Here is a 13,261-nt window from a genome sequence, read left to right as displayed (position 1 = left end):
TCCAGACTGGAAATCTCTCCACCGCTTGGCTTGGCTTTAAATTTAGCTTAGTGGGCATTTAGTTTGAAATTTGAAAAAGATATCTCCTAATTTCAGCAACAAAATGCATGCAGTCTTTAGTCCATAGGGATGATTTCAACATATAAATGCAGTTGTTTTTTTAAATGTTGTGGCTTATTTTGATGGCTGAAATAGGAGAGAACTTCCACTTTATGTTAGCTGTACAGTAGGTACACATGGTGGCACAACAATGTTTTTAACAGCTTAGCAGCAGGAATTGAAAGCAGAAGGTGGCAAGTGAACTTGGGATGTAATAAGGAAGAGTGAAGCCATGAGGAGGTAGGTCTTTAGGCAGACAAGTCATGCCAGTCCAAGAGTGCCAACAATGGGGACGCAGGTGGCCGAGTGGTTAAGGCGAGGTTGGCCCGGGTTCGAATCTGGCCTGAGGACCTTCACTGCATGTATCTCCCCAACTCTCGTCCTTGTTTTGGACTCTATCCACTATCCTCCTCTATCAAATAAAAGCACAAAAATAAACCTTAAAAAAAAAGAGTGCTAACAATGGGGATGTAAATGTGGGAAGAACACATTTTATGCCACAGGAGATAGTTTGCACTATTATGACACCTGACATAGTGCTATAGTCTGCAAGTCAGTGGATAGTTTATTTTGTAGAACTGACAGCGCCATGAGAGGATTCTGTTTAAGAAACTTGAAGATTTAGGGGGCAGAAGCTGAAAAATGACAATGGAAAGTTAAGGTTCATCCAGTAGAACTGGGATGTAGGGTGGATCAGTCATTGGATTTGGATGAAAATGTAGCGGGATTTAGAGCATCAGCCCAGGCAAGGGAACCTCACCCTGGCCCTGCTTCCCATGTCATCTTGTTAAGCTCTCTCTTTAGACCTTTTTGTCTTTTATCCTCATTGCAGTTCTTCTTATTTGACATTGGCATCTGGTATCATTATCTTTTGGTGATGGCAACTATGAGCCATGTACAAGGCCAGGTTGGTATACTGATAGTCTATTTTGTAGAACTATTTCCTGTGAGGATTTTGTGTAAGAGACTTGAAGATCTAGGGGCAGAAGCTGAAGAAGATGGATGGAAAGTTAGGGTTTGTCAAGTGAAAGTGGGATCTAGGGTGGATAGGTCAGTGGATTTCAATAATGCCAGCTTGTATAAATGCTAAAAAAACCACTGAGCTCAGCATGCATGGAAAGTTAGGGCTCAGCTGGTAGAAGTGGGATGTAGGGGGTCAACTGGGGGCCAAAATAAAGGTTGACAAAAACCCCTCAGCTCCTCTGTTCTTAAATTCTCTATCCTCCTTTCCCTTGTTAAAATGAGGGAGTAGGGGGATGTATAGGTATAAGATTTTCTTTGCAGTGCTTTCATATTTTTTGCTGGCAACAGAGACTGTCTTTTTATGGTGGCAATTATGAGCCATGTCTTAGGGTAGGCAGCATCAACACAACCTGGAGTTTGCATGTATGGAGTCTGGGTCTGTTATAGGTGATGCCATTTGTGCCGTGATAGCAGTGTGGTAGGGAAGGCCAGATAAAGAATGTCTCCCTGTTGGCTTGGTGGGTGGTGTGAGCCAGCGTAGAGAGGGGTTGCTCTGGGAGTTGGAGATCACTGTTAAACCCTCTGGGGATGTTGTGGGACTAACTGAAGGAAACACTGGTGAAGGGGGGTTCACATTTGACAACCCTGGAGTAGTGCTGGCTTTTTGCTGATCATCGGTCTGCATGGTTGACTTGCGAAGGCCAAATATAACAGCCTTACTGAGTTGAAGTATCTTTGTGGAGAGCTTGTCCTTCCAGTAGGGCCCAAGTATCTTGTGCTTACTTTAAATTGTGTGGTTTTGAAATGGAAAAAAGGAAGAAAAGTTAAAGAAGCAAAGTTGGGACATTATGTCTTTCCTGCTTGTTGTTTCACAGATTTTGTTGAAGTGAGGCAAGGCCAAGCCAGATAACAGATCAGATTAGAGCTTGTTCAAACATACCGTGAAGCACCTCTCCACAGTCTGAGAAGTGTTTTGTAGAGACAGGACTTCAGGCGTGCTCTGAGAGGGCCACAGAGATGCTCCTCAGTGTGAGTTATTGTAGATAAATCCTTGTAATCAAGGTGTGTGGAAAAGGGCAGCAAAATGTGAATCGACTTCGATTTCAGCTGAAAAGTGAGGAAAACATTCAAGTCTCAGCTAGTAAAATATAATTACTTTAAATCTAGAACCCAAGTGAGTGTCCCTAGGGCAAAAGCCAGGGATATAATGCTGTCTGTGTTTGTTCTTTTTCCTCTGAGTCGCTGTGATTCCTCGCAGTGTGCTCGTCAGCATTCTTGGTACATCTCCAGGTCTTTGTATGCTGCTTGTTCTGCAGGAAACATATTCAAAATGCTGGAAAAAATAACCGACTCTGCTCAGCTTCTTTTATCTGTTTCATGGTAAAAAATCCAGAAGGAATGTTTTCTTTGGATTTTTCCATTATATTCTTCCTTTTTATCATGTGACTATAATTACTTTTCCTACAAAGCGAGGCAAATGTAATAGAAAATTACCCGTGTATATGTATGACCGCATGAGTGAATACAACCATTCCATTTATATCCTGTTTACATTAATATGCATCTCTTACCCTTGGCTGAACTGGAGACTAATGGAGGTTACTTTAATATTTATGAAACATCTCCCGGTACACTTGGCTGGCTATCCTTAGTCTTCTATGGAAACCACTGATACAGCACTGAACCGTTTGAAAAATCATGTCCTAATAGACTCTCCTTCTCTTTCTCTCTTCCCTACCCCATGTTATCACCATCTGTTTGTCCATATTGTGTGATCCTCTGCTTCTGGTCCCCGCGGTTCACCACCAGACGCTTCTTTTGGCCTCCTGCTCGGTGTGTTTGTGGTCTGTGGCCTGGCTCTGCTGGGCCTTCTTACGTTCGTCTCCTGGAAGCTGTGCCTCGAGCCTTGGCGGAATAAGGCCCACTTCCCAAGTCCGTCCCTCACCCCCGACTGTGGCCCAGAACACTGCCCGCTGCAGTCGTCTCCTCCGCTACCCAGCCCGCAGCAGCCACCGGTCACCATGGCGACAGAGAAGGTGAAAGACCCCATGGGTTCGATGGGTTTCCTGGAGGCGGCGGTGAAGATAAGCCATACATCCCCTGACATTCCCACCGATGTGCAGCTCTCCATGAGGGAGCACTTCCTGCGCCGCACACAACGCATGCAGAGACAAACCACTGAGCCAGCTTCCTCCACACGGTTAGTCATGTTCACACACACATATCTCTACAAGCGATAACACGAGACACTGACATGCAGCCGTTCATGTGTGAAGATGCTCAGAAGGAAATTCATGCATGCATTCATGCAGAGTCTCAGCCACAACATAGGAAAGTCCCTTTATCTAACATGAAATAAAGAACAAATCTGAAAATGCCCCACTGCTGCACACTATAGAGCAACCCCTAATACATCACTAATGAGGATAGAAATGCTCTGCATAAGCAGTTTGGTTTGTACTAAGTTCATTATATTAAATACTGTAGATTGTGTTGCTTCCTGCCTCAGAGCCACTTCTGTGCAGGTCATTATGGTAAAACTAATTATATGTGATGGCTTCTTCATGAGGACTAATAAAACGGTTAAAGAAAAAACAACTAGAAGCAATACTAGCAGGAATGCACGTTTTCCCCATGTTAATAACAGACAACACGTTGTCCATTATCTTTAAAATGAAGTTATCCTTTAAAATCTTATCTCACAGTTTAAGTACTAAAAGCAGAAAAAGAAAACCTGCTTGTAGAGGTCAGACCCAGCAAACCATGAGCCTTCAGCCTTAGAATTCACATGGATGTATTGTAAATTTTCCAGTTCCCTTAATCAAAAGGCAAATATTCCAGTGCAAAGCCTAGGCATGAACTCTCCAGGATGACCACACCCCTATAGCAGTCAGGACTGAATGGTGGTGGATTAGAGAACAGAGATAGCACCGTGATTACATGTTATTGCATTGCATTTTGTGTAGGAGTGTAAATGAAGAGCTCAGTGGATTTGGATGCAAACTAGAGAGGAGGAAAGTGGTTAAATGAGGAATCAATGTTATGTGAGCTGTAGTTTACCTGCTTGTTTACATATTCTTACACATTCACAAATGAATTAAAGCTGGCCTAAAGCTAAGATCCAGCTCATTCAACATGGCTGAAATACACATTGATGGTTATGTAATGCCTGTTTATGACATCTCTACTCATAAGATGGGGTGGTTTGTACAAGTTGAAAGAGTCTTGACATACAGACACTCATATAAACCTAAAACTTTGGTTATTTCTCAGTGTTAAGAAGCTTATCAGTGTCATCAATCAAAGTCATCAATTTTGGCTCGGATTCACTGGCCACTAGATTCGGGCTTCCAGTACTGTTGTAACATTTTAGGCTATTAAATACCCAAAACACTCATTCATTCCCATTCACCACCATTCATTTAAATGGAATGTTTACTTCCAAAAGGACTGTCCAGCATTGTTGGCACAGCTCCTGATGGACTGCTCTTATCAATAAGTCTTGCACCAATATGGACAGCTACTTTCAAAGATTTAGTGCAACTACATAAAATACTTTTTCTACTACTTTTACAAGCAGCTAGTTATACAGAAGTTACCAGATGGTGGTTGTATGGCATCTGTAAACTTTTTGCAAATTGCCTTTGATTAGCAAAAGAAGGTCCTTTCCCGCATGTCTCTCCCCACTCTCTCATCCTTGTTTCTCTATCCACTGTCCTTCTCTGTAATAAAGGCCCAAAAAGCCCAAAAACAAATCTTAAGACAAAAAGTATATATTTATATAGCAGTGTCCATTATGCATAAGCATCAAACTTGTAGCTTATGTCAGCAACAAACCCCCCCTGACGACATTGATACCTACTGTAGTATGCTGAATGCTGGAAAGCAATGCAGCATGATGCAAAAGAAAGAAGGAGATGGGAAGGAGTTTTGGACAGGAAGCTTTCCTTGACTTTTTTTCACTTTTATTATTCAATAGAGCTTGATACTTTGTCTTACAAAATGGAGATAGTAGTTCCTAAGTACATACCTGTCAAAACTCCCAGTTTTCTTCTATATTTTTGGGCCATCTCCCGCCCACCTCCCGTTTTGTCATTTCTCCCAGAACCCCCGCAATTTCCCTGGCTCTACTACAGCTATGCTAATTTAAAATCACAGAATCGGACGATTTGTATGCTTCTCTGAGGACACCAAAGTTTCCAGACCATGTATGAATTTAACATGCACACAATCCACATCAACGTAAAATCTCAACCCCTCTGTCCCTAAGAACCTGATTCAAGAGATGGGCTAAACTTTGCATTAGAGGACAGACAAGATGAGAGCTACATCCAGGACAGGGTAGAACAGTGCTCTGTCATCATTTTTCATCTGCTCTTCTGTCTCTGTCCCTGTCTGCATTAGGATGTTACTTTATCTTAATAAAGTATCTTATTACCCCCCTACTATGTTAAAATCTGGATAATCAAAATAGAAGTAGAAAATGTCTGTGATTTTGCAGAGGCATTATTAGACTGTGAAAAATGACACTAGTGTTAAAATTCATAACTTGGAAACCAAAGTTGAACCTACACCAATGTGGTTCATACATATTAGCTGAAACAAGTGCTGCATCTAGGCACATCTCTTGGCACTTACTCAACCTCACCTCACCCCCCAAAAAATGTCTCGAATTTTAAAACCTAAACGTTGACAGTTGTGTTAGCATCCAAACACTGAGCACTGTCAAAGGCTCATAATAGGGGTGTGAATCTCTCCTTCCCAAAACGATTTGATTCAGATCTCGATTCACAGACTACAATTCGATTCACTGATGATTCATTGAAATACAGAACGATTCGGTCCAATTTGATCTGGTACAATCTGATTATAGAATCAAAATAACTTTTTGCTTCAACAAAAAACAGCAAAAAAAAAAAAGGGGGAAAACAAGATAATGTCATAATAATCTAAGTTTATTTGGTGTTATTTATAAAACAGACTAAATGCCAGTTCTCCTGTGCTAACATTCTGAAATTATGTTTAAGAAAGTTCTCATCACACCCAGGTGCCCTGGTGTCTTACTTTGACATTAAATTGGGTACATGTTCGTCCTTCTATAGTTGTAACTTACTTTGCATTATTAATCCCAAATACAGTACAAACTAAATATCAAATTTCCCAAGAAGCACAAATCAAAACAAATTTAAAGTCACAAGGAGATTTGGATAGATAGAGCTCTGTGTGTCTGCTAGTACAGGAGAACAAGGGGTTAAAATAATACTGAAAACTGTCAAATTAAAACAGCTTTCTATACATTTTTTTCCTTTTATAATTCCTCTTAATGTGAGTATTCAGTTTACGTGTTGCAAAAACATGGTTATTTCCTTTCTCTGTGTATCTGACAGTTCTTGATTGTTTTCATTCTTGAATTAATTCACTGGTGAACAGCTTATCTCCAGCTCAGTGAAGTCCTCTGTTTAATATCATATCAGTGGGCTCAGATGTATTGATTATGTCACCAAATCAACCACCACTGTAAACCCTGTGAACAAAGGGGGCTGTTGTTACGGTGATAACTGAAGATTTCTCAGAGTTTTAACTCAGTGTTTATGTCCGGGTCTGTTTGTGCTGCGTTTAGCATTAGCATTTTAGCTAAACTTTAGCTCCACTGTCTCAACAGGTGAGATTTATGAGCTGCCATAGTTCTTAATCGCTTTTCTCCAAAGCATACAGATGTGCAGACACTTCGAAAGTTATCCTTCCTTCATATAAAGTCCACGACTTTTTCCTGAGGTGCAGAACTGAAAGACGTTTAGGCGACGACCGGTGAAACACATCCAGCTACCTAGCGAGCACCTACAGCAAACGGAACTCTCATTTAAGGGTAAAAGGTCACTGCCGGTCGCACGAGATTACAGATGCTGAGCTAGAGCATGGAGGAACGGACTATGAAAACAAGCAGGAGAGCCAGAGAACCAGTCTCTAAGGTTAAAACCGGTCCAAAGACCGGTTCATGCTTGCATTTTTACCGATCCAGGGCTCCGCGGACAGATGTACTCGGACTGCTGATGTCAAGATTGGTTAACCGATCCATATCAGATTATCTTTACACCACTAGCTCATAAGCAAGATAGCACAAAACTTCCACTCCTTCACATTTAAAATAAAATGTCGTATTGATACTTAGGAGAACCTGAAACTCACAAGATCAAATAGTTAAAAGCAGTTTGGACAGCAAACAATGTTGCCCGATATGGCATGATATCTGACACTTGCAATGCAGACTTTCTGAAAGAAAATCTCCCTAAAATGCACATTCTAATCCGTATATTTTATTTCCTTCCTCTTCTCATGGAGGTAAAATCAGTTTTCTTCTCAACCTTTTTTTGTAAATTGCAATAACAGCTGTGGTTTCCCTGTGATAATGAGTACAATTTAGCTGTTCTCTTGAGAAATCAGCCAAAAATAAGTTGTTATGAGGGGAAAAAAACAAAATCAGTCCTCAAGATAACAAGGTGATAAGTCAAGATTTTAATTAAACAACTGGAAAAACTCATTATCAGCCACTTCACTGATGAATTTAATATTTTTTGATCCAATTAAGGCTGCTGTCGAAAATTTAAAAAAGAGCATTAGACTTAAGTTTTACATGTATTAAGTATTTTATTCAATTGTTTTCATTCAATAAAAAAAAGTAGTATGGTCAAATGTCTCTAAGAGGAAAGAACTCTGCTAACTGCTGGCTGTTGTCTTAAATCAATGGACATTTTTGCAAAAGTATGAACAGGCATAGGGAGACATAATCAGTAACATTTCATCACTGCAAGGTCTTTGAGGGTTGTTTGATTTGTCTGTCTAATTCAAACCTCATTTTTTAAAAACTCTCTTCTTATCTGAAGTTCTACTTTATACTCTCTGCTACTCTTTTCTCTTCTTTTTTGTCTTTCATTTCCCTGCAGGCACAATTCATTCAAAAGACACCTGCCCAGGCAAATGCAAGTAGGCAGTCTAGACCTGGGAAATGACTACGTGTCAGACAAAGACGAAAAGTCCACCAGCATCGGCCGCATCCAGCCAGAGCTCTACCAACAGAAGACCCTGGATTCAGAGGATTCATCCAAGAATGGCAGCAGCAAAAACTGCGGCTCCATCAACTTCTCTCTAAAGTACGACTATGAGAACGAGGCCCTCCTGGTCAACATCCTCAAGGCAGTAGACCTCCCTGCCAAGGACTTGTGTGGAACGTCTGACCCTTATGTGAAGGTCTACCTCCTGCCTGACCGCAAGAAGTTCCAGACTCGTGTCCACCGGAAGACGCTCAATCCTACATTCAGTGAGAGCTTCCAGTTTCCTGTGCCTTACGAAGAGCTGGCGGTCAGGAAGCTGCATATGAGCGTCTTTGACTTTGATCGGTTTTCCCGGCATGATATGATCGGGGAGGTGGTGCTGGACAACTTGTTTGAGACATCAGACCTCTCCAGGGAGACGAACATATGGAGGGAAATCCAATATGCTACCAGTGTAAGAATCAATCAGCTTTTACTCTCTTTTAGATTCAGTATCAAATGACTGATTGTCTTTAAAGCTCAAGTATACATTACAATCTATACATCTAAGGGAGAATTTCAACCATGAACCAAGAAATCATTAAGCTCAATGAAGTAATGAGATCACACTGACATTTCCTGAAACTTTGAAGGGTAGAAAACAAGAAAGATCGAGTTATTTAAGGCCATATTTTAGCATAGGGTTTGCTTTTCCTTACTAACTTCAGAATGTGTTGTTGCTGTTGACATGCAGTTGATCTTGACCCCTATTAATTCCCTGGACGATCAATGCTCCGCCTGATGGATGATTTCTGCCATGTCAGAACTTTCGTTCAGCTGTCTTGCACTTTTACAAAGTCCACTGTCCCACATGGCTGCTTTCAAAAGAGGCATGGGAGGACTTTAATGAACTCGTCTAACTGTTGATATTATATATAAGCCTTGATGATGTACATTGTGAGGTCTGTGCCTTGGCAGGGTTGAATTGTGAGCATCAGTTGCATCCAATTAGACAACCAAACAGGAAGGCAGACACAAGAGTGCTCTGCAAATTGACACAACATACAGGAAGTACAAGAATGCACAATGTCAGTGAAGCTTTAGTAACCCTACACTCCATCAGTACTCCTTTGGATATGTTGGTATTGTAAAAACTATGTACAGTACTGTACACTGAATTATCAAAGTGACAAAGCACAGAGGAGTTCAAGCTGTGCTCTGGTGTTGTTTTAAAGTTCCAAAAACTTTATCCACATACAACAAGATTTATTTGCTATTTTTGTAGAACTGGGTCTTAGGCATTGTGCTGTGATTAGATATCTCAGAACCAGGTCTCTTTCTGGTGCAAAGTCCCTCCATTGTGCTCAAAGAATGGCTGGCGATTGGTCCTTTGTCGGTGTAGAAGGTACCGTCACTCTCTTACATAAAGTGGGTGCTATTGTGTGAGTGAAAGAATAGATAATGACAAAAGACAAGAAACTGAAAGGCTGGCTGGCAGTAGGTGTGTGGGTCTTCTTTTAATTTGGCAGATGTTGTTTGTTTACAAGAAGGAACACTTCCGTTGGAAGAAGGGGTGGAAATCATGCAGTGATTCACAATACATTGTGAGATGCATGGCCAGTAATATCAATAATATCACAACTCACCAATGATTTCTATATTGCAAGATGATTATATAATGATAAATTGAGTCTAGACAGGACTACATAATACTCCTGAAAAGATAAAGAATGGATGTATTGATCAACTACAATTCATTGTCAGTTTCACCTCTTATCATGCATTCACCTTTAACTTCCTCTCACCACTGCCCAACGTTATCCGACTGCCCTGCTCCTTCATCTTACTGTCTCCTTCTTTGGCCTATGTCAGATTATTTTCATGGTCAGTGTTCATTAAGAAATCAATACTGGTGATCTTCTATTCCATACTGGTCACACGAGTCAGAGGATAAAATCTTACCATATGGATATTTTGTCTCAGCCCTGGTAGATAACTGACTTCACAGTTCTCAGCTAAAGACAAACAGGCAAACATGTAAGATGATGCTGGGAGAAAAAATCTTTGCATTTTATTTTCTGTGGTGTACTCAGGAAGTGAACACATGTGGTGAGTTCATGTAAGCTAAAATATGGACTATTAATATTTTCACCATACTATCATCATTTCATCTAAAAACGTACAGATTGTTAAAATCACGGCTGCTGACCCAGCTGATGTTCCAAAAAACAATTTAGCCAGTGGCCAATACTGATGCTGTTGTTTTTTCAACACTTTTTGGTGCAATAATCCCATAATGCCAACATTTTCTCTCATGTTTGACCATGACAACAGATCAGAGTATATCCATGTCACATCTCCCACCCAATTATAAATCTCTGAATCAGCAGTTAGGTATACCAAAAGTCAGCCTTAGATTGCTACTGCACAACAGACATAGAAATTTGCTTCTGACATCAGTCCATACCCAAATCAATTGCAGATGGCAGATAGGCTATTTGTTTAAAGTGTTAATACTGGATGGTTTTGGTGTATTTGTGCATCTTTAACTCTATTACTATATAACTCTATCAATTATGAACACACACATTCACTATGACAAAATGTGATGTGGAATAACCAATGGGAATAAGTAGTGCAATAAAAATATTGCAACAAATATTAAAGAATCCATCTTTATATTTGGTGCCAATTCCTAAACAGTATCTCAATCAATTCTTTTAAAAAGTCTTTTTTCAGTGAATCAGTGGTTCCCAAACCCCAGGATCCATTTGGAAAACGAACACGTAGAGTTATTAATTATTGTCACTGACAAAATCCAAGCAATATATGCCAACTTTCGTTGGTTTTAATAAATTATCCATTATTAAGACAGTGTATTAGGACCACTCTACAAAAACACTAAACTCAAAATCTCCAGGTTTAAAAAGTTGGTTATGAGGGAAAAAAATAGAAATGGAAAAGTCAGAAATTTACACAACAAAAACTAAGAATTTTTGAGATCATAAAGTCTAAAATCAATCCACTCTTCTCAGTTTAGTTCCTTTTAAATTTTTGACTTTACACTGTTGTTTTTCAATGTATATTTCCAACTTTTTAAACTCTGAAATTCTGAGGTTGTTTTCTTGTAAATATACAACTTCATATTCTCCAAAATTAGGATTTTTGGAGGGGGCAGGTGGGCATGTCTCTCTCCAGCTCTCTCATCCCTGTTTCTCATTCTGTCCACTGTCCTATTCTGTCATTAAAGGCATAAAAAGCCCCCCAAAAAATACATCTTTAAAAAAAAAAAAAAAAAAAAAAAAAAGCAAAAAATTCGATATTTTTTTTAACAAAATTTTGACATGGATGGATTCTATTCCTTTTTTAATAAATGTTTTACGTTGGCCCTAATGCACAGCTGATGTAATTTTGAAAACATCAGAGCAGACAGGGTCCCGTGCCAACCTTAAGATATTTTGAACCCCCTAAGGTGCCGGGACCCCAGATTGGGGGCCACTACCAACATGGGATATGAAAATGAAAATGGTGGAACTTCTTATCTGAGAGGCTCAAGGAGAAATGAATTGGTATGGAGTCGCATTGGGTGGTAGAGCACTGAAATTGCTTGATTTGTAATTCGGTCTGGTAGGTATCAGATGTGTCGGTACCATGCTGTTACTAGATTTTGATACTCATCTCTACTGGACAAAGATTAAAAGCCACAATCAGGAACAGCAGGAGACAAAATAATAATAATAATGAATAAGATACACGAAGGTACCCTGCAGACTACATTGTAAGTTTACAGTCACAAAATGTTTGCAAGAACCTCAGGTATTAGAGGAGTTTAAACCACTTTGTGGTTTAACACCCAACAAAGAATACAAAATAATGACCTTAGTATTAGCATACTATGTCATTGTGTCCAGGACTTCTTCAGGTCATTTGAATAATCCAAACAGGCTCCGTACATACAAGGTTGCATTTCAGTCCTGAGTAAGTCAACCCAGAATGTTTTATAAAGTGTCAAATCTTCACTGTCAATTTTCTACTTTGCGTTGTAACTCAACTCATTAAAAAGAAAAAAAAGAAAAAAAAAAGTCTGCAAACTTTATGCTCCCAATATCTATCACTCTGCGCTGCATGTTGCATATTACAATTTGGATCCCATCTTAATTTCATTACTTTCAGGCCAATAAAAATACCAGGAATTACATTTTAAAAGAAGGTATTTCACCAGTGAACTTTAAAATTAAAAATGCAATATCCCAGGGATAAAAAAGAAGTTTTATAGACCTTTCAGTGTCTAGCAAATAATAGAAGTGGTGTTTAGGAAATTAAATCCTGTCTGGAGCCTTTTAATGTGAATCAAATTACCACAAAGACATCAAAGAGCAAAAGCCTTATTAAGAATCAAACATATAGCTCTGTTTTTAAGCCCATAAAACCATAATTTTCCCTTATTAAAAAACATAAAAGGAGTAACTGCAGCTTTAAGGTGCTTACATCTTAAACACAAAGGGGTATTTCTGACTTAGCTGATTCATGCAATTATGTTTCTGTTGGCTTTGGTACTCTTTGACAGTGTCCAGGGGTCATTTTTGGCATGCAAGTATTCCTAGGCTCAGAAACCATAAGGCCCTCATCTCTTAATCACCTCTGCTGAGCTCTTATATCTGACATTCACCCCCTCCAGTTTTTGAACTTGAGCGTCTTCAAGGGCTGTTCAATAACCTTAACATTATTGCTTAGGAGGCAAAAAGAAGACGTGCCTCTTCTTGGCATGCAAACTTTATCGAACAACCAAATGATTTTATGACAAAATCGCTTGCTCACATAAAATTAGAGATTGGCAACATAAAGAATACACAGATGGTGGAGCTCAGTAGAAACAAAAAGCAAACATGAGGTGGAGAGTAATTTAAGTCTCTGGGAAAATAAAGACAGCACTTTGAAAACAAAGTGTCCCGTAATGAGTAGAAGGGACACCGTATCGAGCTGTGGGAGGATGAACGAGGAGAAAACGAGCAGCTCTGCTCAGTTCATAGATCAAGGAGAGATATTCATCAATAAAGAAAACTTCCTAAGCATTACTAAGATAGAGAGTGAAGGAGATTGGTGCACTCTGCGGCTATGGACTATTCCTCATGTGTGTTCGATCTGAACAAACTATTTTGGGAAGGTCTTTA

At 39.6% G+C, this 13,261-nt stretch overlaps 1 protein-coding gene across 1 annotated transcript in view; it reads left to right on the top strand.

Moving 5' to 3' along the window:
- Positions 1-13,261, top strand: part of syt6a (synaptotagmin VIa) — a 140,721-nt gene that overhangs the window by 105,493 nt on the left and 21,967 nt on the right. The window contains exons 3-4 of the mRNA XM_041799049.1: positions 2,872-3,262; positions 8,004-8,565. Of these exons, the coding sequence (XP_041654983.1) occupies positions 2,872-3,262; positions 8,004-8,565 (953 nt within the window). The remainder of the gene's footprint in view (positions 1-2,871; positions 3,263-8,003; positions 8,566-13,261) is intronic.

Source organism: Cheilinus undulatus, linkage group 11 (assembly GCF_018320785.1).
Source record: "Cheilinus undulatus linkage group 11, ASM1832078v1, whole genome shotgun sequence".
Taxonomy (NCBI): domain Eukaryota; kingdom Metazoa; phylum Chordata; class Actinopteri; order Labriformes; family Labridae; genus Cheilinus; species Cheilinus undulatus.
Note: the sequence above shows the minus strand (reverse complement) of the source record. Positions and strands in the feature narration are given on the sequence as shown.